The sequence below is a fragment of the Triticum urartu genome, chromosome 7A (assembly GCF_056163025.1).
Source record: "Triticum urartu cultivar PI428250 chromosome 7A, HENAU_Tu73, whole genome shotgun sequence".
Taxonomy (NCBI): domain Eukaryota; kingdom Viridiplantae; phylum Streptophyta; class Magnoliopsida; order Poales; family Poaceae; genus Triticum; species Triticum urartu.
The window spans coordinates 601373566-601396297 of NC_141879.1; the positions used below are offsets into that span (position 1 = coordinate 601373566).

Here is a 22732-nt window from a genome sequence, read left to right on the forward strand (position 1 = left end):
TGCGCGAGCGGAGCCTTCTTCACATGCTGTAAAGCGAAACGCGGGTTCGGCTCGGGCACACCCACACGCATCCGCCCACCGCTGCCTTCCCACGGGGGAATAATCTCCGTGGAATTTCCGGGAAGATTCCGTGTTTTTTCCATCTAAAACAATGGGAGATTTGTGCCAAATTTTGGCTTGGATCCAGGTCAAATCTGTTTGAATTTAACCAAATTCATGCAAAACATGGTAACATCTAGTACGACATATACGTGATGTTTAATAAATTTTGCATACGGGAGAAGGAAGCAGCGACACTTGTCAGCGTACATAAACTTATCTAGCAAGGCTGTCGTATCATACTCCTAGTTGACTACGATGCTAGAAATCAAAAATCATGTCCTCGTCTCCATCCTCTTCGTCGAGCAGCGGACTGTCTTCATCCAGCTTCTCGCACTCGAACAGGTAGGGCGGCGCGCTGTCCTCGGCCTTCTCCTTGCCGTCGCCCATCTCTATGATGCGGGCCATCTTGTCGCCGATGCAGGACCTGACCGCCCCTTCCGAGACGTCCTGACCGGAGCCCAGCCCGAGGAGCGCGGCGCATTCGTCTCGGAACTCTCGGTCGTTGGACGACGAGATCAGGCCGGCGATCGACTGCGCGAGGTCGGGGACGTACTCGAGGATCTGGAATGGCATGAACAGCGTGTTACCACAATGCTTCTTGTCAGTTCAGGTAGCAAGGTGCAGCAAACAGTGGTGGTTAGTGAACAGTACTAGGAAGTTGTAGGTAGAGAGCTCATTACCAAGATGAACCGGAATGGCATTAACAATTTGTTTCGCGGATGGATGAAATACATCATCAGTATGAAGGGGACTGTAGTTAGCTGCCACTGTAAACCAACCAAAGTTCCAACTGTGTCCTGGTGATACCTACTGCAAGAGTAGCCGAGGACATACTTGGAAGTTGTCGAACGTGGTTCTATTTTACAGAGCTCATTATCAAGATGAAACAGACTGGTGCTTACGCTTATTTTCATGGAAAGGGTCCAAAGGGAAGTCGAGCATCTCCAATAGCTTGTCTATATGGATGTCTATACTTGTTTTCCACGACGTGAGCCCAAAACAGGCGCCCAACAGCTTGTCTATATGGTCGTCCAAATATACACATCCTCTAAATCGACCTCGACAATGTCCACACATGGACATTGTGAAGGCGTTGTCTAAACTCAGCTGCAGTCATGATTTCTTCCTCTCCCCAGCGACGGCCCGCCTGTCATGGTCCCTATATATAGACGTTCTGATGCAAAACTGGACGTGTATATAAGAGAATCTTCTTAGACCATTGTCTATATGAATATATAGACATCCAAATATACACATGCTATTGGAGATGCTCTACAATAAAGTTAGGAACAATACTGTTCTACCTACAAGGCCCGCTTAAATACTATTCTTTTGCGTGGAAAATTGCAGCGCTGAAGTTATGTGGTGCTGTAGCAGTGGAGCTGAACAATTGCAATGAAACATGTTGGAGAAGCAGAGCTTATGGTGCTGCATATTTTCCAGACCATGTAATGTATGAATATATAATGCTTACTAAGGTTTTTTTGTTTCTGTTAAAAACTGTAACCATAAGATCAGTTTGCTCCTCTGAAAGAATACGAGGCTGGTTTGCATTGTTATTTGCACAGGTTAAGACAATTTGCACCTTAGATATCTGATGACAGTATAGCATGTTTATACAATTTGAACATTAAATGCTCTCGTCTAACTACAATAATATTTCTTCAGTTAGAAAATTATAACAGGCTGAAAGTACATGAGAAATGAAGTCTTCACAAATATGTTGGTTAGCAGAAAACATGTAACACATACCTTCTTTCCATGACAACTGATAAACTCTCCTGCATGATCTGCTTTCAGGTTATGCAATGCAAGCTTAAGTGCCTTCCTCACAACATATTTATCTGGTTCAGATCTCTGCCATTCTTGCACTGTAGCTAAAGCAAGTCAAGGATAGCTAGGGAAAAACACTTGGGAAGAACCCATGGTGAATATCCACGCCCGAACAATCAATAGAAAATGAAAGTATGCACAAAACAAGAGCTGGATATATTCCATGGTAAGTGTGAATGGCAATATCAACACGAGCAAATGTCAGGTTATCCCACTCAAGCACAGCATTTCCTTCATCATCCATGAAACCTCCTTTTAACTTGAAACCGAAGCTTTGCCAGTCCATACTCATGAGCACATTGAAGGATGACTGTGAAATGGGGCAGGGTACGAAGTCTTGAAAATGCAAAACCTGCAATAGGCCATTCACCGTCCATCAGAAGCAATGAGCTCAGTTGAATCACGATGTCACCACAAACATGAGATGCATATGAGTAGTAAAATGAAAGTATGTAACTACGAAGTCAGATTCTCTAGTTCAATGGTTTGATGTAAACCTGACTAGATGAACAATTAACCATCCAACAACTCAAATCAGATGCAGTATGCGCAACCATTATGGCTATTTCAACAAGCAGCCCTTTATCTCTTCTTCTGTCCGAATTCTTGGCAGATCCAGTTCCAACCTTCAGACGATCTCTGACATGAGAATCAGAAAGCAGAAGAATAAACTTAGAGATTATGTCTAATATGTCAGAACAGCAATATGAAGAATTCATCATACCAGAATTATATAATATGCATGTGCTATCCATTAGTATGCCAAGGGTTGAATATAATGACTACAGACTAGGTAACAGCAAGGTTAGGAATTAGGAGCCAAGCACATGCATAGCAGAAGCCTGAAAGTGACCGTGCTTGGGTGTGGGCAACGAATGTAATAATCCCACGGCCGTATATGAGCATGTGCAACAGGAGCAACCGAACAGGGCCCCCAACACCAGAGGGGCCCCATTTTTTTTGTTAATCAAGGTGTTAATTGAAGTATTAGGTACTAGAGTAAAGAACTGTTTGAAATATTTTACAACAAGCCACCCTGCGCATCTCTCCCTAATCACGATCCATCAGTTCCTCTCAGCTCTTTCAATCTCACAGCTCTTCCAAAATAGCATAGTACAGCTAAAAAAGCAGATTAGGTATGTGATATCTACATGTCTTTCAAACTTCTGCTTCCAACTGGTGTAATTTTTTGTGAAAAACTGCACTGGTTGACAAAAATATTATTGTTTTTCTTTCAAAAATAGGGCCTAATTTTGATTTGCACAGGGCCTCCGATTTCTCTGGCACGGCCCTGAATAATCCAGTCAAGTGACGGATGTTGTGGGCCAACATAAATGGTTTTCTCTCATACACAACTGAAAACGATAAGGCATACATCAGTAAATATAGCTCAAACGCAAAGTTTTGATGACTTCCAGTGTAAAAATATGCATGCCTTCAACTGTAAATATGTTTGACACATACATGTAAGAATCAGTTACTGTAAGACAATTTTCAGTACCAATTCTCAATTGTTTTTCCTATTTCTATCTGACACTGAAAAAAAATGTACATGAGCATGAATTCACGATGAAGAAACTGGGTGATCTGGTTAACAAGGTGGATCAAATACAAAATGCAAATATAAAGCAAATGAAAGATCTCCAAGCATATCATTCCGTCTAGATATAAGTGCGAGAAAAATAAATAAAGATGTGTTCTAGTGATAAATAAGTACTACTGAAAGCCAAGATATCACATATACACATATTAACTATGAAACTGAAAAAAGGATGAAGGAGTCTTAAAATAATTACAAACAGAATATAACAGAGGTATGCTCTTTTTAGGAGAAAAAGAACAAAAATCGCACAATTCTGCTCTAGACACGTTTAGGTAATAGTAGGGTGATTTCAGAATGCCAATTGTGGATCATGTATGGGCAGTTTGAGCAAAACAATGTTGGCATCCTACATGAAAATATGTCTAGCAGCCATATCAAATTGAACAGTGAAAGTTTTACCTATTCATACAACATGCATCACACTTGTCACATGTGTTCCCATGTGAGAGTGCATAATCTTCAAGACCAGAAACTAGCCGCTCAATACTTGGTGTGGCAATAGAAAGATGGGTATCATCAGATTCATTTGGCAGACGAACATTTCTTGATCCAGCACCTATTGTTTGCTCGATAGAGAGCTCAATTGCTAAGTTCTGAGTAAGTACACATAAGATAATCAAACAAGCAATCAAGAGGTCAGGCTAAGAAGAAAGGAAGAGGCAAGAACAGAGAGATGCTACAATTTCATGCCTACTGGATGTTCAACAATAAAAACTGAAAGTATGCCACAACCACTCAAGAGGTCAGGCTAAAGACATCACATATGCTTATCTATTATAAACTTATTCTTCAGTTAAACAAGAACACATACTTGGAAAAAAATGGAATCATTACTGGAATAATGGTATAAGTATATCTCTACTGAATCAGCAGGGATATCGGTTTCAGTGCGGAAATCAGTAGATCTTCATACGAGCAGGTTCCACATATGTAAAAAGCATGGACATCAGTATACACATTACAAATCTGTGTGTGGTCAATCCAATTTTCATTGATTATGTCTTGTCATTACCAAGATCAAACGTATGTGAATTTTGGCAAATGTATCCATACTTTTTCACCTGAAGCCTGTTAAGAACTTTCTACATCTACAGGAACCTCCTAATGCTAGGGTTATGTACTCTTGGTGTTTCTCATTGTACCATATAGAACATGACATTTTCAACAAATAAAAGACCACATATGACTCATAAACCAGAATGCAATTCGAGTAAGATAGTCCTTTGAACAAGAAAGACTAAAATTTAACATGCCCATAATAAACAGCATTTTGGTAATAAACAGCATTATTACTGCTACTATATACATGTATCCATATAGTCACTGCAATATGTAGGCACTGGGCACTTTTAGTTGTGGATGCAATGACTTAAGATTAAAGGGAATGCGGAAGCAAAAGAATTGGGATGTGATTGATGAGAAGATGGATACTAACAGTGGCAAGGAAATCATATGAAATGTATAAATATATGTTGTGAAAATATAGCAGTTCAGAATACTTACAGCTGCTCTTAGCACATGTATCTGCATAGGTGAATGTGAAAATGGGTAAGTCGGATAATATATGAGCCATCATCAAAGAAATGAATGTTAATCACAATACCACAGTACCACACATGTTAACAATTATGCCATATTTGAGTTACTTTCTTCAGGAAGTATTTATTAGAAATTCATGATCGGGATTCTAATATTGACAGGGATTACATATCACAAGGCTAAACTATTGGCTAACATTGACCATAAATGTGGTAAAAAAGAGAGAAACATAAACATTAAGCAAGACATACCTTGCGTGCAAAACCAACCAGCCATAATATGAAGTCATCAATATCAGCGTCATTTGAAAGGCAAAGACATACTTCAGTTCCACTGCTTTGACAAAAGGCATATATGATTCAACTGACCCCAGTATATGATGGATGATATCAAACTGACAAGAGATGGCCTGCCTGAATTTTGCATTATTCTTGTATGTGGTAGCCATCTTGCTGCATCTTGTACTTGAAGATGCGTTTTCATGAAGATTAAATCGGTAATGATAAATAGCTTTGTCATTGATTCCTAGAGAAAGGCAAGAACCCATCAGCGGCTTTCCTGATATCACTAACCAAATAAAACCTTCTCTGCAAAACACATTTGTGCCTCTTCCATTCCCTTTTGGACGCCATTTTAGAATGTGTGCAACGAGTATTTACAAAACAACCGACCAGTGACCACCAATCACCAATGTACACAAAAGAACTGAGATTCTAACATGCAGCAGGAAATGGTGTATAAGTCAAATGGAACAGTGAAGAGGTGTAATGCATCAAGGAAACAGATAGCGTACCAGTAGTTGTGATTAAGAGGGTACCATCTGCAGATAAAGAGAGGCTGTGTCAGACAGAGAAAGCTGAACCTAAGAACAAAAAATATTGCCACGACTAAACCAAATGAATATCTGAAAGAAATCACATGTCACATCGCAGTTGGTACATCAGAATACTGATCTGAAAGTTGGAAGCGTGGATGCCACTGTTCATTTCTAGATTCATCTGTCTATTCATTTCAAAGGTAGTGATAATTTTTATAGGAAAAGGTGGCGTCTAACAAACAAATGTTGATGGCATGACCGCATGAGCACCTGATCATCTGCATATCTCTCACGCATGCTTTAACCGGCTATAAGTGAAGATGGAACCCAGGAGGGAACTTACTGACATTGTTACTAACTAGGGGCATTTCCAGTACCTTAGAACCGAACTTTTCATGCAAGTTGATTAGATTAGCATCATGAGACAAAATTCTTGTGCACGAGCAGATGACCACATACCCCATTTCTCCACGGGGGTCTCGCGCGCCAGGGCATCCAGCTCCAGGAACTCCTCCAGCTTGCTCCCGACTCCAGTGTCCGAAACTGCATCAGTTCACACAATTGGGGACCGAACCAAATGTAAGCCGGAGAAAGGAAGGTAGGAACAGTGCCGGGGGACAGCTACGTTACTGGACACACGCAGGGCCGAGGACGCGGTGGGGTCCGAGGGGCCCTTGAGGGAGACCGCGAGCCGGCACGGCGACTCCGACATCCGGCACCGCTGCACCGCCCAGCAAATCAACTGAAAGGGAGACGGGAGACGAGCTGTGAGGAGGGGAGTAGATGGGGTAGGGCGGAACCGGGGTGGGTTTTGAGTTGGGAGAGGGGATTACGGAGTGGAGGAGCTTCCGGTGGGGGGAGGAGGAGGAGGACGGGGACGCCATGGAGGCGGAGGTGGAAGACGCCGCCTGCTCTGGGGGTGTAGACTAGGGGTTTGTGAATTGTGGTGCCGCGCTGCTGCTGGGGAGCGGAAGGGCGTGGGTTATGAAATTTTCACGGTGAGCGCGTGGATCGCAAGGACAATGCCAGCCGCCGCTCGCCGGAGCTCCGCCGCCGTCGACGTTCGCCCCGCCTCTTTTTCCCGAGCGTATGGGACTGAGATGGTGGTACGCGATAGTAATATGGGGCAAGGTATAAGGGCCTACATAGAAAACGGGATAAGTGTAGTGTCAAAACCGCTCTTATATTTTGGGACGGAGAAAGTAACAAATTACTACTAGTACATCTGATTACCATGAAAATAACTAAAACCACAATAAAAAACATGAAACAGAGAAAGTAATGTATTTTAGAACGCTGATAACTACCAAACGCCAGATAAGTGACCATAGCAAAACAAACATTTTCTGTAGCAATTTATATTTCTTGAGAATGGCAAATTTAATGAGCAAGCATGGCAAAATCCGTCTTAGTACTTTTTTTGCCCGAAAATTGCCATACTTATGAAAAATATCATCATCTTTGCATCAACTAAAATGCCATAAAAATGATCCTTTTTTCATGCGTACGTACCCGACGATCGTGTACTTATCATATCTGCATGTTTTAATAGTAAGTTTTAAAGGTAAATGATTCTTAACAGGCGGCTAAGATTTTGGCCGCTCATTTGGTGCGAGCAACTCGCTTTCCATGTAGTCCCATGCGTCATCGCTTTCCAACCTCTCTATCGTTATCTCGCTGACCTTATCTTTTCAAGACCAAAGCAAAAGCCAGCCATAGAAAACCCCCATCGACTCATCTTCTTATCGCCTTTTCTTTTTCTCGGCTTCCACTGCTACCACCGGCGGCTTGTCGCCACCACGCCCCAACTACCCCTTCAAGCTACCCCACACCCGAATCCCTTCAGCCACACCAACACCTGGCCTCGCTCTACTATTGTGTCGTGTGCCACAACTAGGAGATAGGGGCAAGCTGTAGATTTCTGCAAAGATGAGGTGAGATGGTGTTTCGCTTGGAAGGTGAGGTGATACGTCTCCAACGCATTTGTAATTTTGATTTGTTTCATGCTACATTTATATCATTTATACATACTTTTGGCAATAATTTATTTCATTTTTATTTGGACTAGCCTATTAATCCAGCGTCAAAGGGCAGTTCATATTTTCTAGTGGTTTTTGAATTATAGGTCAAAAAATCACAAAGTCAGATTGCGTTGATTTTTTTGTGAATTTTGAATGAACCAAAAAACTTCCACAGCTAGAAGATGGACCAAAGGGGAGTCCCACAGGCTCCAGACGACCAGCCCACACAGACTCCCTCCGGCCACATGGTGGACCCGTCTGGGTGCTCCTTAAGTCGGTTAATGCTCTACTTTTTCCGCAAGAGAAGATCCTAAAATAATAAAAACCGTGTAACAAAATCAGTCCAATTGGAGTTATGGATCCCCGGCTATAAAAGAACCGGTGACCGGCCTCAAACAAGTATCGAAATAGAGAGAAACATATAGAGATTAGATCCAATCTCAGAGGGGCTCTCTGAAGAAAATATGCCCTAGAGGCAATAATAAAGTTATTATTTATTTCCTTATATCATGGTAAATGTTTATTATTCATGCTAGAATTGTATTAACCGAAAACATAATACTCGTGTGAATACAAGACAAACAGAGTGTCACTAGTATGCCTCTAATTGACTAGCTCGTTGATCAAAGATGGTTATGTTTCCTAGCCATTGACATGAGTTGTCATTTGATTAACGGGATCGCATCATTAGGAGAATGATGTGATTGACTTGACCCATTCCGTTAGCTTAGCACTCGATCGTTTAGTATGTTGCTATTGCTTTCTTCATGACTTATACATGTTCCTATGACTATGAGATTATGCAACTCCCGTTTATCGGAGGAACACTTTGTGTGCTACCAAACGTCACAACGTAACTGGGTGATTATAAAGGTTCTCTACATGTGTCTCCGAAGGTACTTGTTGGGTTGGCGTATTTCGAGATTAGGATTTGTCACTCCGATCGTCGGAGAGGTATCTCTGAGCCTTCTCGGTAATGCACATCACTTAAGCCTTGCAAGCATTGCAACTAAAGAGACTTGCCGGTAACGAGATTGAACTAGGTATTGAGATACCGACGATCGAATCTCGGGCAAGTAACATACCGATGACAAAGGGAACAACATATGTTGTTATGCGGTCTGACCAATAAAGATCTTCGTAGAATATGTGGGAGCCAATATGAGCATCTAGGTTCCGCTATTGGTTATTGACCGGAGACGTGTCTCGGTCATGTCTACATAGTTCTCGAACCCGTAGGGTCCACACGCTTAACGTTTCGATGACAATTATATTATGAGTTTATATGTTTTGATATACCCAAGATTGTTCGGAGTCCCGGATGTGATCACGGACATGACGAGGAGTCTCGAAATGGTCGAGACATGAAGATTGATATATTGGAAGCCTGTATTTGGATATCGGAAGTGTTCCGGGTGAAATCGGGATTTTACCGGAGTACTAGAGGGGTTACCGGACCCCCCTGGGGGTTAATGGGTCATAGTGGGCCTTAGTGGAGAAGAGGAGAGGCGACCAGGGCAAGGGCCGCGCGCCCCTCCCCCCTAGTCCGAATAGGACAAGGAGAGGGGGGCGGCGCCCCCCTTTCCTTCTTCTCCTCCACCTCTTTCCCCCTCTTCTCCTAATCCAACAAGGAAAAGGGAGGGAGTCCTACTCCCAGTGGGAGTAGGACGTCTCCTGGTGCGCCCCTCCTGGCCGGCCGCACCTCCCCCCTTGCTCCTTTATATACGGGGGCAGGGGGCACCCTAGAGACACAACAATTGATCGTTTGATCTTTTAGACGTGTGCGGTGCCCCCTCCATCATAGTCCACCTCGATAATACAGTAGCAGTGCTTAGGCAAAGCCCTGCGTCGGTAGAACATCATCATCGTCACCACGCCGTCGTGCTGACGAAACTCTCCTTCAACACTCGGCTGGATCGGAGCTCGAGGGACGTCATCGGGTTGAACGTGTGCTGAACTCGGAGGTGTCGTGCGTTCTGTACTTGATCGGTCGGATTGTGAAGACGTACGACTACATCAACCGCGTTGTGCTAACGCTTCTGCTTTCGGTCTACAAGGGTACGTGGAAAACACTCTCCCCTCTCGTTGCTATGCATCACCATGATCTTGCGTGTGCGTAGGATTTTTTTTGAAATTACTACGTTCCCCAACAGTGGTATCAGAGCCATGTTTTATGCATTGATGTTATATGCACGAGTAGAACACAAGTGAGTTGTGGACGATATAAGTCATACTGCTTACCAGCATGTCATACTTTGGTTCGGCGGTATTGTTGGATGAAGTGGCCCGGACCGACATTACGCGTACGCTTACGCGAGACTGGTTCTACCGACGTGATTTGCACACAGGTGGCTGGCAGGTGTCAGTTTCTCCAACTTTAGTTGAACCGAGTGTGGCTACGCCCGGTCCTTGCGAAGGTTAAAACAGCACCAACTTGACAAACTATCGTTGTGGTTTTGATGCGTATGTAAAAACAGTTCTTGCTAAGCCCAGTAGCGGCCACGTAAAACTTGCAACAACAAAGTAGAGGACGTCGAACTTGTTTTTGCAGGGCATGTTGTGATGTGATATGGTCAAGACATGATGCTAAATTTTTTTGTATGAGATGATCATGTTTTGTAACCGAGTTATCGGCAACTGGCAGGAGCCATATGGTTGTCGCTTTATTGTATGCAATGCAATCACCCTGTAATGCTTTACTTTATCACTAAGCGGTAGCGATAGTCGTAGAAGCATAAGATTGGCGAGACGACAATGATGCTACGATGGAAATCAAGGTGTCGCGTCGGTGACGATGGTGATCATGACGGTGCTTCGGAGATGGAGATCACAAGCACAAGATGATGATGGCCATATCATATCACTTATATTGATTGCATGTGATGTTTATCTTTTATGCATCTTATCTTACTTTGATTGACGGTAGCATTATAAGATGATCTCTCACTAAATTTCAAGATAAAAGTGTTCTCCCTGAGTATGCACAGTTGCCAAAGTTCGTCGTGCGAAGACACCACGTGATGATCAGGTGTGATAAGCTCTACGTCCATCTACAACAGGTGCAAGCCAGTTTCGCACACGCATAATACTTAGGTTAAACTTGACGAGCCTAACATATGCAGATATGGCCTCGGAACATTGAGACCGAAAGGTCGAGCGTGAATCATATAGTAGATATGATCAACAAAGTGATGTTCACCATTGAAAGCTACTCCATTTCACGTGATGATCGGTTATGGTTTAGTTGATTTGGCTCACGTGTTCACTTAGAAGATTAGAGGGATGTCTATCTAAGTGGGAGTTCTTAAGTAATATGATTAATTGAACTTCAATTTATCATGAACTTAGTACCTGATAGTATCTTGCTTGTCTATGTTGATTGTAGACAGATGGCCCGTGCTGTTGTTCCGTTGAATTTTAATGCGTTCCTTGAGAAAGCAAAGTTGAAAGATGATGGTAGCAATTACACGGACTGGGTCCGTAACTTCAGGATTATCCTCATTGCTGCAGAGAAGAATTGCGTCCTGGAAGCACCGCTGGGTGCTAGGCCTGCTGCAGATGCAACTGAAGACGTTAAGAACGTCTGGCAAAGCAAAGCTGATGACTACTCGATAGCTCAGTGTGCCATGCTTTACGGCTTAGAACTGGAACTTCAACAACGTTTTGAACGTCATGGAGCATATGAGATGTTCCAGGAGTTGAAGTCAATATTTCAAGCAAATGCCCGGATTGAGAGATATGAAGTCTCCAATAAGTTCTACAGCTGCAAGATGGAGGAGAATAGTTCTGTCAGTGAGCATATACTCAAAATGTCTGGATATAACAATCACTTGATTCAACTGGGAGTTAATCTTCCGTATGATAGTGTCATTGACAGAATTCTTCAATCACTGCCACCAAGCTACAAGAGCTTCATGATGAACTATAACATGCAAGGGATGGATAAGACGATTCCCGAGCTCTTCGCAATGCTAAAGGCTGCGGAGGTAGAAATCAAGAAGGAGCATCAAGTGTTGATGGTGAATAAGACCACCAGTTTCAAGAAAAAGGGCAAAGGGAAGAAGAAGGGGAACTTCAAGAAGAACAGCAAGCAAGTTGCTGCTCAAGAGAAGAAACCCACGTCTGGACCTAAGCCTGAGACTGAGTGCTTCTACTAGAAGCAGACTGGTCACTAGAAGCGGAACTGCCCCAAGTATTTAGCGGATAATAAGGATGGCAAGGTGAACAAAGGTATATGTGATATACATGTTATTGATGTGTACCTTACTAGAGCTCGCAGTAGCACCTGGGTATTTGATACTGGTTCTGCTGCTAATATTTGCAACTCGAAACAGGGACTACGGATTAAGCGAACACTGGCCAAGGAGGAGGTGACGATGCGCGTGGGAAACGGTTCCAAAGTCGATGTGATCGCCGTCGGCACGCTACCTCTACATCTACCTTTGGGATTAGTATTAGACCTAAATAATTGTTATTTGGTGCCAGCATTGAGCATGAACATTATATCTGGATCTTGTTAGATGCGAGACGGTTATTCATTTAAATCAGAGAATAATGGTTGTTCTATTTATATGAGTAATATCTTTTATGGTCATGCACCCTTAAAGAGTGGTCTATTTTTGATGAATCTCAATAGTAGTGATACACATATTCATAATGTTGAAACCAAAAGATGCAGAGTTGATAATGATAGTGCAACTTATTTATGGCACTGCCGTTTAGGTCATATCGGTGTAAAGCGCATGAAAAAACTCCATACTGATGGACTTTTGGAACCACTTGATTATGAATCACTTGGTACTTGCGAACCGTGCCTCATGGGTAAGATGACTAAAACGCCGTTCTGCGAAACTATGGAGAGAGCAACAGATTTTTTGGAAATCATACATATAGATGTATGTGGTCCAATGAATATTGAGGCTCGTGGCGGATATCGTTATTTTCTCACCTTCACAAATGATTTAAGCAGATATGGGTATATCTACTTAATGAAACATAAGTCTGAAACATTTGAAAAGTTCAAAGAATTTCAAAGTGAAGTTGAAAATCATCGTAACAAGAAAATAAAGTATCTACGATCAGATCGTGGAGGAGAATATTTGAGTTACGAGTTTGGTCTACATTTGAAACAATGCGGAATAGTTTCGCAACTCACGCCACCCGGAACACCACAGCGTAATGGTGTGTCCGAACGTCGTAATCGTACTTCACTAGATATGGTGCGATCTATGATGTCTCTTACTGATTTACCGCTATCGTTTTGGGGTTATGCTTTAGAGACGCCTGCATTCACGTTAAATAGGGCACCATCAAAATCCGTTGAGACGACACCTTATGAACTATGGTTTGGCAAGAAACCAAAGTTGTCGTTTATTAAAGTTTGGGGCTGCGATACTTATGTGAAAAAGCTTCAACCTGATAAGCTCGAACCCAAATCGGAGAAATGTGTCTTCATAGGATACCCAAAGGAGACTGTTGGGTACACCTTCTATCACAGATCCGAAGGCAAGACATTTGTTTCTAAGAATGGATCCTTTCTAGAGAAGGAGTTTCTCTCGAAAGAAGTGAGTGGGAGGAAAGTAGAACTTGATGAGGTAATTGTACCTGCTCCCTTATTGGAAAGTAGTTCATCACAGAAACCGGTTCCTGTGACACCTACACCAATTAGTGAGGAAGTTAATGATGATGATCATGGAACTTCAGATCAAGTTGTTACTGAACCTCGTAGGTCAACCAGAGTAAGATCCGCACCAGAGTGGTACGGTAATCCTGTTCTGGAGGTTATGTTACTAGACCATGATGAACCTACGAACTATGAAGAAGCGATGGTGAGCCCAGATTCCGCAAAATGGCTTGAGGCCATGAAATCTGAGATTGGATCCATGTATGAGAACAAAGTGTGGACTTTGGTTGACTTGCCCGATGATCGGCAAGCCATTGAGAATAAATGGATCTTCAAGAAGAAGACTGACGCTGACGGTAATGTTACTGTCTATAAAGCTCGACTTGTTGCGAAAGGTTTTTGACAAGTTCAAGGGATTGACTACGATGAGACTTTCTCACCCGTAGCGATGCTTAAGTCTGTCCGAATCATGTTAGCAATTGCCGCATTTTATGATTATGAAATTTGGCAAATGGATGTCAAAACTGCATTCCTGAATGGATTTCTGGAAGAAGAGTTGTATATGATGCAACCAGAAGGTTTTGTCGATCCAAAGGGAGCTAACAAAGTGTGCAAGCTCCAGCAATCCATTTATGGACTGGTGCAAGCCTCTCAGAGTTGGAATAAACGTTTTGATAGTGTGATCAAAGCATTTGGTTTTATACAGACTTTTGGAGAAGCCTGTATTTACAAGAAAGTGAGTGGGAGCTCTATAGCATTTCTGATATTATATGTGGATGACATATTGTTGATTGGAAATGATATAGAATTTCTGGATAGCATAAAGGGATACTTGAATAAGAGTTTTTCAATGAAAGACCTCGGTGAAGCTGCTTATATATTGGGCATCAATATCTATAGAGATAGATCAAGACGCTTAATTGGACTTTCACAAAGCACATACCTTGACAAAGTTTTGAAGAAGTTCAAAATGGATCAAGCAAAGAAAGGGTTCTTGTCTGTGTTACAAGGTGTGAAGTTAAGTAAGACTCAATGCCCGACCACTTCAGAAGATAGAGAGAAGATGAAAGATGTTCCCTATGCTTCAGCCATAGGCTCTATCATATATGCAATGCTATGTACCAGACCTGATGTGTGCCTTGCTATAAGTCTAGCAAGGAGGTACCAAAGTAATCCAGGAGTGGATCACTGGACAGTGGTCAAGAACATCCTGAAATACCTGAAAAGGACTAAGGATATGTTTCTTGTTTATGGAGGTGACAAAGAGCTAGTCGTAAATGGTTACGTCGATGCAAGCTTTGACACTGATCCGAACAATTCTAAATCGCAAACCGGATACGTGTTTACATTGAACGGTGGAGTTGTCAGTTGGTGCAGTTCTAAACAAAGCGTCATGGCGGGATCTATGTGTGAAGCGGAGTACATAGCTGCTTCGGAAGCAGCTAATGAAGGAGTCTGGATGAAGGATTTCATATCCGATCTAGGTGTCATACCTAGTGCATCGAGTCCAATGAAAATCTTTTGTGACAATACTGGTGTAATTGCCTTGGCGAAGGAATCCAGATTTCACAACAGAACCAAGCACATCAAGAGACGCTTCAATTCCATCCGGGATCTAGTCCAAGTGGGAGACATAGAAATTTGCAAGATACATACGGATCTGAATGTTGCAGACCCGTTGACTGATGACACACAAGTATAGGGGATCTATCGTAGTCCTTTCGATAAGTAAGAGTGTCGAACCCAACGGGGAGCAAAAGGAAATGATAAGCGGTTTCCAGCAAGGTATTCTCTGCAAGTACTGAAATAAGGGGTAACATATAGTTTTGTGATAGGGTAATTTGTAACGAACAACAAGTAACAAAAGTAAATAAGGTACAGCAAGGTGGCCCAATCCTTTTTGTAGCAAAGGACAAGCCTGGACAAACTCTTATATGATGTAAAGCGCTCTCGAGGACACATGAGAATATCGTCAAGCTAGTTTTTCATCACGCTCATATGATTTGCGTTTGGTACTTTGATAATTTGGTATGTGGGTGGACCAGTGCTTGGGTGCTGCCCTTACTTGGACAAGCATCCCACTTATGATTAACCTCTATTGCAAGCATCCGCAAATACAACAAAAGTATTAAGGTAAACCTAACCATAGCATGAAACATATGGATCCAAATCAGCCCCTTACGAAGCAATGCATAAACTAGGGTTTAAGCTTCTGTCACTCTAGCAACCCATCATCTACTTATTACTTCCCAATGCCTTCCTCTAGGCCCAAATAATGGTGAAGTGTCATGTAGTCGACGTTCACATAACACCACTAGAGGAGAGACAACATACATCTCGTCAAAATATCGAACGAATACCAAATTCACATGACTACTAATAGCAAGACTTCTCCCATGTCCTCAGGAACAAAATTAACTACTCACAAAGCATAAACATGTTCATAATCAGAGGGGTATTAATGTGCATATAGGATCTGAACATATGATCTTCCACCAATTAAACCAACTAGCATCAACTACAAGGAGTAATTAACACTACTAGCAACCTACTAGCACCAATCCCGGACTTGGAGACAAGAATTGGATACAAGAGATGAACTAGGATTTTGAGATGAGATGGTGCTGATGAAGATGTTGATGGAGATTGCCCTCTCCCGATGAGAGGAGCGTTGGTGATGACGATGGCGATGATTTCCCCCTCCGGGAGGGAAGTTTCCTCGGCAGAACAGCCCCGCCAGAACCCTAGATTGGCTCCGCCAAGGTTCCGCTTCGTGGCGGCAGAGTTTCGTCCAAGAAGATGGCTTATGATTTTTTCCCATCGAAAGAGTCCATATAGCATAAGATGGTCACCGGAGGGCCACCAGGGGGCCCATGAGGTAGGGGGGCGCCTAGGGGGGTAGGGCGCGCCCCCACCCTCGTGGACAGGGTGTGGCCCCCTGGTGAAGTTCTTGTGCTCAATGTTTTTTTATATATTTGGAAAACATCATCCGTGAAGTTTCAGGACTTTTGGAGCTGTGCAGAATAGGTCTCTAATATTTGCTCCTTTTCCAGCCAGAATCCCAACTGCCGGCATTCTCCCTCTTTATGTAAACCTTGTAAAATAAGAGAGAATAGGCATAAGTCTTGTGACATAATGTGTAATAACAGCCCATAATGCAATAAATATTGATATAAAAGCATGATGCAAAATGGACGTATCAACTCCCCCAAGCTTAGACCTCACTTGTCCTCAAGCAAAAAGCCGAAATCGAAAAATATGTCCACATGTTTAGAGATGAAGGTGTCAATAAAAATAAAATACGGACATGAGGGCATCATGATCATTCTTAGAGCAGCAACTTATATAATTCTTGTCATATGATATCTTATGCTAGAGTAATAATTCAATCACAATATCAAGTATGAATCGTAAACTTCATTGAAAACTGACAAACTATAATCTCAGTCATTGAAGCAATTGCAATTTATCATAACATAGGAAAGAGTCAATGTATAAGAGCTTTCCAGCAAGTCCACATACTCAACTATCATATAGTCTTTCACAATTGCTGACACTCACGCAATACTTATGGGTATGGAGTTTTAATCGGACACAGAGAAAGATAGGGGCTTATAGTTTTGCCTCCCAACGTTTTACCTCAAGGGTAATGTCAACAGTAATAGTTCATGAAAACCCACATCCAATTAGCCATATATACCAGGATCTTTCCAACATATTGCGCTTGCCAAAGGATAAAATGTAAAAAGGAAGGGTGAAGATCACCTTGACTCTTTTGCAGTATAGGAGATAAAAGTAAAAGATAGGCCCTCAGTAGAGGGAAGCAGAGGTTGTCATGCGCTTTTATGGTTGGATGCACAAAATCCTAATGCAAAAGAACATCACTTTATATTGCCACATGTGATATGGACCTTTATTATGCAGTCTGTCACTTTTATTACTTCCATATCACACGATCATATAAAGCTTATTCCTTCCACACCCATAAATCATACATATTTAAAGAGCAATTTTTATTGCTTGCACCGATGACAACTTACTTGATGGATCTTACTCAATCCATAGGTAGGTATGGTGGACTCTCATGGCAAAACTGGTTTAAGGGTGTTTGGAAGCACAAGTAGTATTTCTACTTGGTGCAAGGAATTTGGCTAGCATGAGGGAGAAAGGCAAGCTCAACATGTTGGAGGATCCAAGACAATATAGTTTATCTCAGATGTAAGAAAACATAACCCATTACGTTGTCTTCCTTGCCCAATGTCAACTCTTTAGCATGTCATATTTTAATGAGTGCTCACAATCATAAAAGATGCCCAAGATAGTATATTTATATGTGAAGACCTATCTTTCTTTATTACTTCCTATTAATTGCAACGATGACCAAAACTATGTTTGTCAACCCTCAATAACTTTTATTCATCATACTCTTTCTATGTGAGCTCATTACTCTCCATAAGAGTCACACGATCTCTTTGTTTCTTTTTATTTCTTTCTGTTTTCTTTTATTCCTTTAGGATCATGGCAAAATAATCAAGCCATTGACTCAACACTAATCTTTATTATATAGCTCATGGACTCGATTACATAGAAGGATAATAAAGCAAAACTCACAACTAGATCATACTAAGAACTTTTATTCTACTAGATCAAGATATTATCAAAAGGATCGAACTAAGAAAAACGGTAAAGATAAAAGTGATGGTGATACGATACCGGGGCACTCCCCCAAGCTTGGCAATTGCCAAGTGGAGTGCCCATACCAGATACTCAATTCTTCTTTGTTGGATGAGACGGTGGAGTTGTTGATGATGGATAGTCGCACATCGAGCGTAGGAGGTCTTCTAGCTTGCGGATAATGCCCTTGAGTGCGATGATATGCTCCTTCAACAAAATATTTTTCACCTGTGAGATACTTATTTTGTATACAAGCCAACTCAATCATCTTGAAAGCTTCGATTTCTGTTGGGGTAAGAAGATTGTGATCCAGTTGAAGGGTGTCCTCTGTTGCTGGAACTTGGTCCTCCATGGCCTTCTTGATCCCTTCATCCTTGTTGATATCCATAGGTTCTTCTCTCTTCAGCTCTATCTTCATTAGCCAAGCATCATTGCCCTCATGGTTGGAGGAGGAGGGAGACGACATAGTGCCTGGCCTTGAGAACCCTGACAGAAAACAGCTCGAAACAAAGACAGGAGATTTTTGCGTGATACGGGAGTCAAAACCCACGGGAGGTTATATAATGAATTTTTACCGACCAAAATACGTGTCCTGTAAGAAAAGGAGTCCGGAGAGCACATGAGGTGCCCACGAGGTAGGGGCGCGCCCAACGGGGTAGGGCGTGCCCTCCACCCTCGTGGAGCCCTCGTGTCCTTTCCGGAATGCTGCTTATTTTTCTATTTTTCTACATATTCTAAAACGGAGAAATATTGCCTTAAAAACTATTTTGGAGTCGGTTTACTTACCGTACCACATATCTATTCTTTTTCGGAGTCTGAAACGTCCCGGAAAGTGTCCTTTATGTACTCCTCCGGGGTTACGGTTTCAATAACATTGGTTTCAACATTTATAGGATTGCCTGAGATATAGTGTTTGATTCTTTGACCGTTCACCACCTTCGGATTTGTGCCCTCGAAGTTGTTGATTTTTATGGCACCGGAACGGTAGACCTCCTCGATAACGTAAGGGCCTTCCCACTTAGAGAGAAGTTTTCCTGCAAAAAATCTTAAACGAGAGTTGTATAGCAATACATAATCACCTACGTTAAACTCACACTTTTGTATCCTTTTGTCATGCCATCTTTTAACTTTTTCTTTAAACAACTTGGCATTTTCATAGGCTTGGGTTCTCCATTCATCAAGTGAGCTAATATCAAATAACCTCTTCTCACCGGCAAGTTTAAAATCATAATTAAGTTCTTTAATAGCCCAATAAGCCTTCTGTTCTAGTTCGAGAGGTAAGTGACATGCTTTGCCATAGACCATTTTATACGGAGACATACCCATAGGATTTTTATATGCAGTTCTATAGGCCCATAATGCATCATCAAGTTTCTTGGACCAATTCTTTCTAGACCTATTAACCGTCTTTTGCAAAATTAATTTGAGTTCTCTATTACTCAATTCTACTTAACCACTAGATTGAGGGTGATAAGGAGATGCAATTCTATGATTAACATCATACTTAGTAAGCATTTTACGGAAAGCACCATGAATAAAATGTGAACCACCATCAGTCATTAAATATCTAGGGACTCCAAACCTTGGAAAAATAACTTCTTTAAGCATTTTAATAGAAGTGTTATGATCAAAACTACTAGTTGGAATAGCTTCTACCCACTTAGTAACGTAATCAACAACAACTAAAATATGTGTATAACCATTAGAGGAAGGAAAAGGTCCCATATAGTCAAAGCCCCAAACATCAAATGGTTCAATAACAAGTGAATAATTCATAGGCATTTCTTGACGTCTACTAATATTACCAATTCTTTGACATTCATCACAAGATAAGACAAACTTACGGGCATCCTTGAAGAGAGTAAGCCAATAAAAACTAGATTGTAGTACCTTATGTGCAGTTCTATCTCTAGCATGGTGTCCTCCATAAGCTTCGGAGTGACACTTGCATAGGATCTGTTCCTGTTCATGATCAGGTACACAACGTCTAATAACACCATCTACTCCTTCTTTATAAAGATGTGGGTCATCCCAAAAGTAATGCCACAAATCATAAAAGAACTTTTTCTTTTGCTGGTATGTGAAACTAGGTGGTATAAACTTAGCAACAATGTAATTAGCATAATCAGCATACCATGGAGCAGTATGAGAAGTATTTATGACATTTAATTGCTCATCAGGAAAGCTATCATCAATAGGTAGTGGGTCATCAAGCACATTTTCTAACCTAGACAAGTTGTCTGCAACGGGGTTCTCAGCTCCTTTTCTATCAACAATATGCAAATCAAATTCTTGTAGCAAGAGAACCCATCTAATAAGTCTAGGTTTAGCATCTTTCTTTTTCATAAGATATTTAATAGCAGCATGATCAGTGTGAATAGTTACTTTAAAATCAACAATATAAGGTCTAAACTTATCACAAGCAAATACAACTTCTAAGAATTCTTTTCTAGTAGTAGCATAATTTCTTTGAGCATTGTCTAGAGTTTTACTAGCATATTGGATAACATTTAGTTTCTTATCAACTCTTTGTCCTAGAACAGCACCCACAGCATAATCACTAGCATCACACATAATTTCAAAGGGTAAATTCCAATCAGGTGGCTGAACAATAGGTGCAGAGATCAATGCTTTCTTAAGTATTTCAAATTCTTCTACACAATCATCATCAAAGACAAATGGTATATCTTTTTGTAATAAATTAGTCAGAGGCCGAGAGATTTTTGAGAAGTCCTTGATGAACCTCCTATAAAAACCGGCATGACCAAGAAAACTTCTTATACCTTTGATGCCCTTGGGACATGGCATCTTTTCAATAGGATCAACCTTGGCTTTATCAACTTCAATACCTCTTTCAGAAACTTTATGCCCCAAGACAATACCTTCATTAACCATAAAGTGGCACTTTTCCCAATTCAAGACAAGATTAGTTTCTTCACATCTCTGCAAAACTCGATCAAGGTTGCTCAAGCAATCATCAAAAGAAGATCCATATATGGAAAAGTCGTCCATGAAAACCTCACAAATCTTTTCACAAAAGTCAGAGAATATAGCCATCATGCATCTTTGAAAGGTAGCAGGTGCATTACATAAACCAAAAGGCATACGTCTATAAGCAAAAGTACCAAGAGGGCATGTAAAAGTAGTCTTTGATTGATCTTTGGCTGACACAGGTATTTGAGAGAAACCAGAATAACCATCTAGAAAGCAAAAATGTGTATGTTTGGATAATCTTTCTAGCATTTGATCGATAAAAGGTAACGGTTAATGATCTTTTTTAGTAGCCTTATTTAATTTGCGGAAATCAATTACCATCCTATAACCAGTAATAATTCTTTGAGGGATCAATTCATCTTTACCATTAGGAACAACAGTAATACCTCCCTTCTTAGGGACACAATGGACATGACTTACCCACTTGCTATCAGCAACGGGATAAATTATACCTGCCTCAAGGAGCTTTAGTATCTCCTTTCTTGCCACTTCTTTCATTTTAGGATTCAGACGACGTTGATGATCACGAACTGGTTTAGCATCTTCTTCCAAATTAATTTTATGTTGACATAGAGTGGGACTAATGCCCTTAAGATCATCAAGAGTATACCCAATAGCAGCACGGTGCTTCTTCAGAGTTTTCAATAATCTCTCTTCTTCATGTTCTGAAAGGTTAGCACTAATAATAACATGGTATATCCTTTTCTCATCGAGATAAGCATATTTAAGAGTATCAGGTAACGGTTTAAGCTCAAACACGGGATCACCCTTGGGTGGAGGAGGATCCCCTAGGATTTCAACAGGTAAATTGTTTTTAAGAATAGGTTCCTGTTTAAAGAATACTTCATCTAATTCCCTTCTTTCATTCATAACCATATCATTTTCATGGTCTAGCAAATATTGTTCTAAAGGATCACTAGGAGGTACGGCAATAGAAGCAAGACCAATGATTTCATCCTTACTAGGTAATTCTTCTTCACGGTGTTGTCTACTAAATTTAGAAAAATTAAATTCATGAGTCATATCATCCAAACCGACAGTAACAACATCCCTTTTGCAATCTATGGTAGCATTAATAGTATTTAAGAAGGGTCTACCAAATATAATGGGACAAAAACTATCTTGTGGGGAACCAAGAACAAGAAAATCAGCAGGATATTTAGTTTTCCCACACAAGACTTCAACATCTCTAACAATTCCCATTGGTGAAATAGTATCTCTATTGGCAAGTTTAATTGTGACATCAATTTCTTCTAACTCAATAGGTGCAATGTCATGCATAATTTCTTTGTATAAGTCAATAGGTATTGCACTAGCACTAGAACCCATATCACATAAGCCATGATAGCAATGATCTCCTATTTTAACAGAAATAACAGACATGCCTACCACGGGTCTAGGTTTATCTGTATCACAGGGTTTAGCAATTCTAGCAGTTTCATTACAGAAATAAATAACATGCCCATCTATATTATCAGACAAGAGATCTTTAACAATAGCAATATTAGGTTCAACTTTAACTTGCT

The 22732-nt window shown here is 41.2% G+C and overlaps 1 protein-coding gene and 1 long non-coding RNA gene across 2 annotated transcripts; one reads left to right on the forward strand and one right to left on the reverse strand.

Moving 5' to 3' along the window:
• Positions 1-182: 182 nt before the first annotated feature.
• On the reverse strand, positions 183-7386 carry LOC125525976 (type 2 DNA topoisomerase 6 subunit B-like). Its single transcript, XM_087537553.1, has 12 exons — positions 6728-7386; positions 6525-6636; positions 6354-6437; positions 5871-5897; positions 5491-5602; positions 5329-5410; positions 5042-5062; positions 3938-4131; positions 2433-2574; positions 2092-2287; positions 1855-1976; positions 183-663 (listed from the first exon to the last, which is right to left on the reverse strand). The coding sequence occupies exons 1-12, from the start codon at positions 6776-6778 to the stop codon at positions 361-363; spliced, it is 1446 nt and encodes a 481-aa protein (XP_087393679.1). The 5' UTR covers positions 6779-7386; the 3' UTR covers positions 183-360.
• On the forward strand, positions 672-3931 carry LOC147960629 (uncharacterized). The gene is made up of 3 exons (XR_015612151.1): positions 672-1555; positions 1903-2101; positions 3202-3931. It is a non-coding gene; the product is annotated as an uncharacterized LOC147960629 (long non-coding RNA).
• Positions 7387-22732: the final 15346 nt, after the last annotated feature.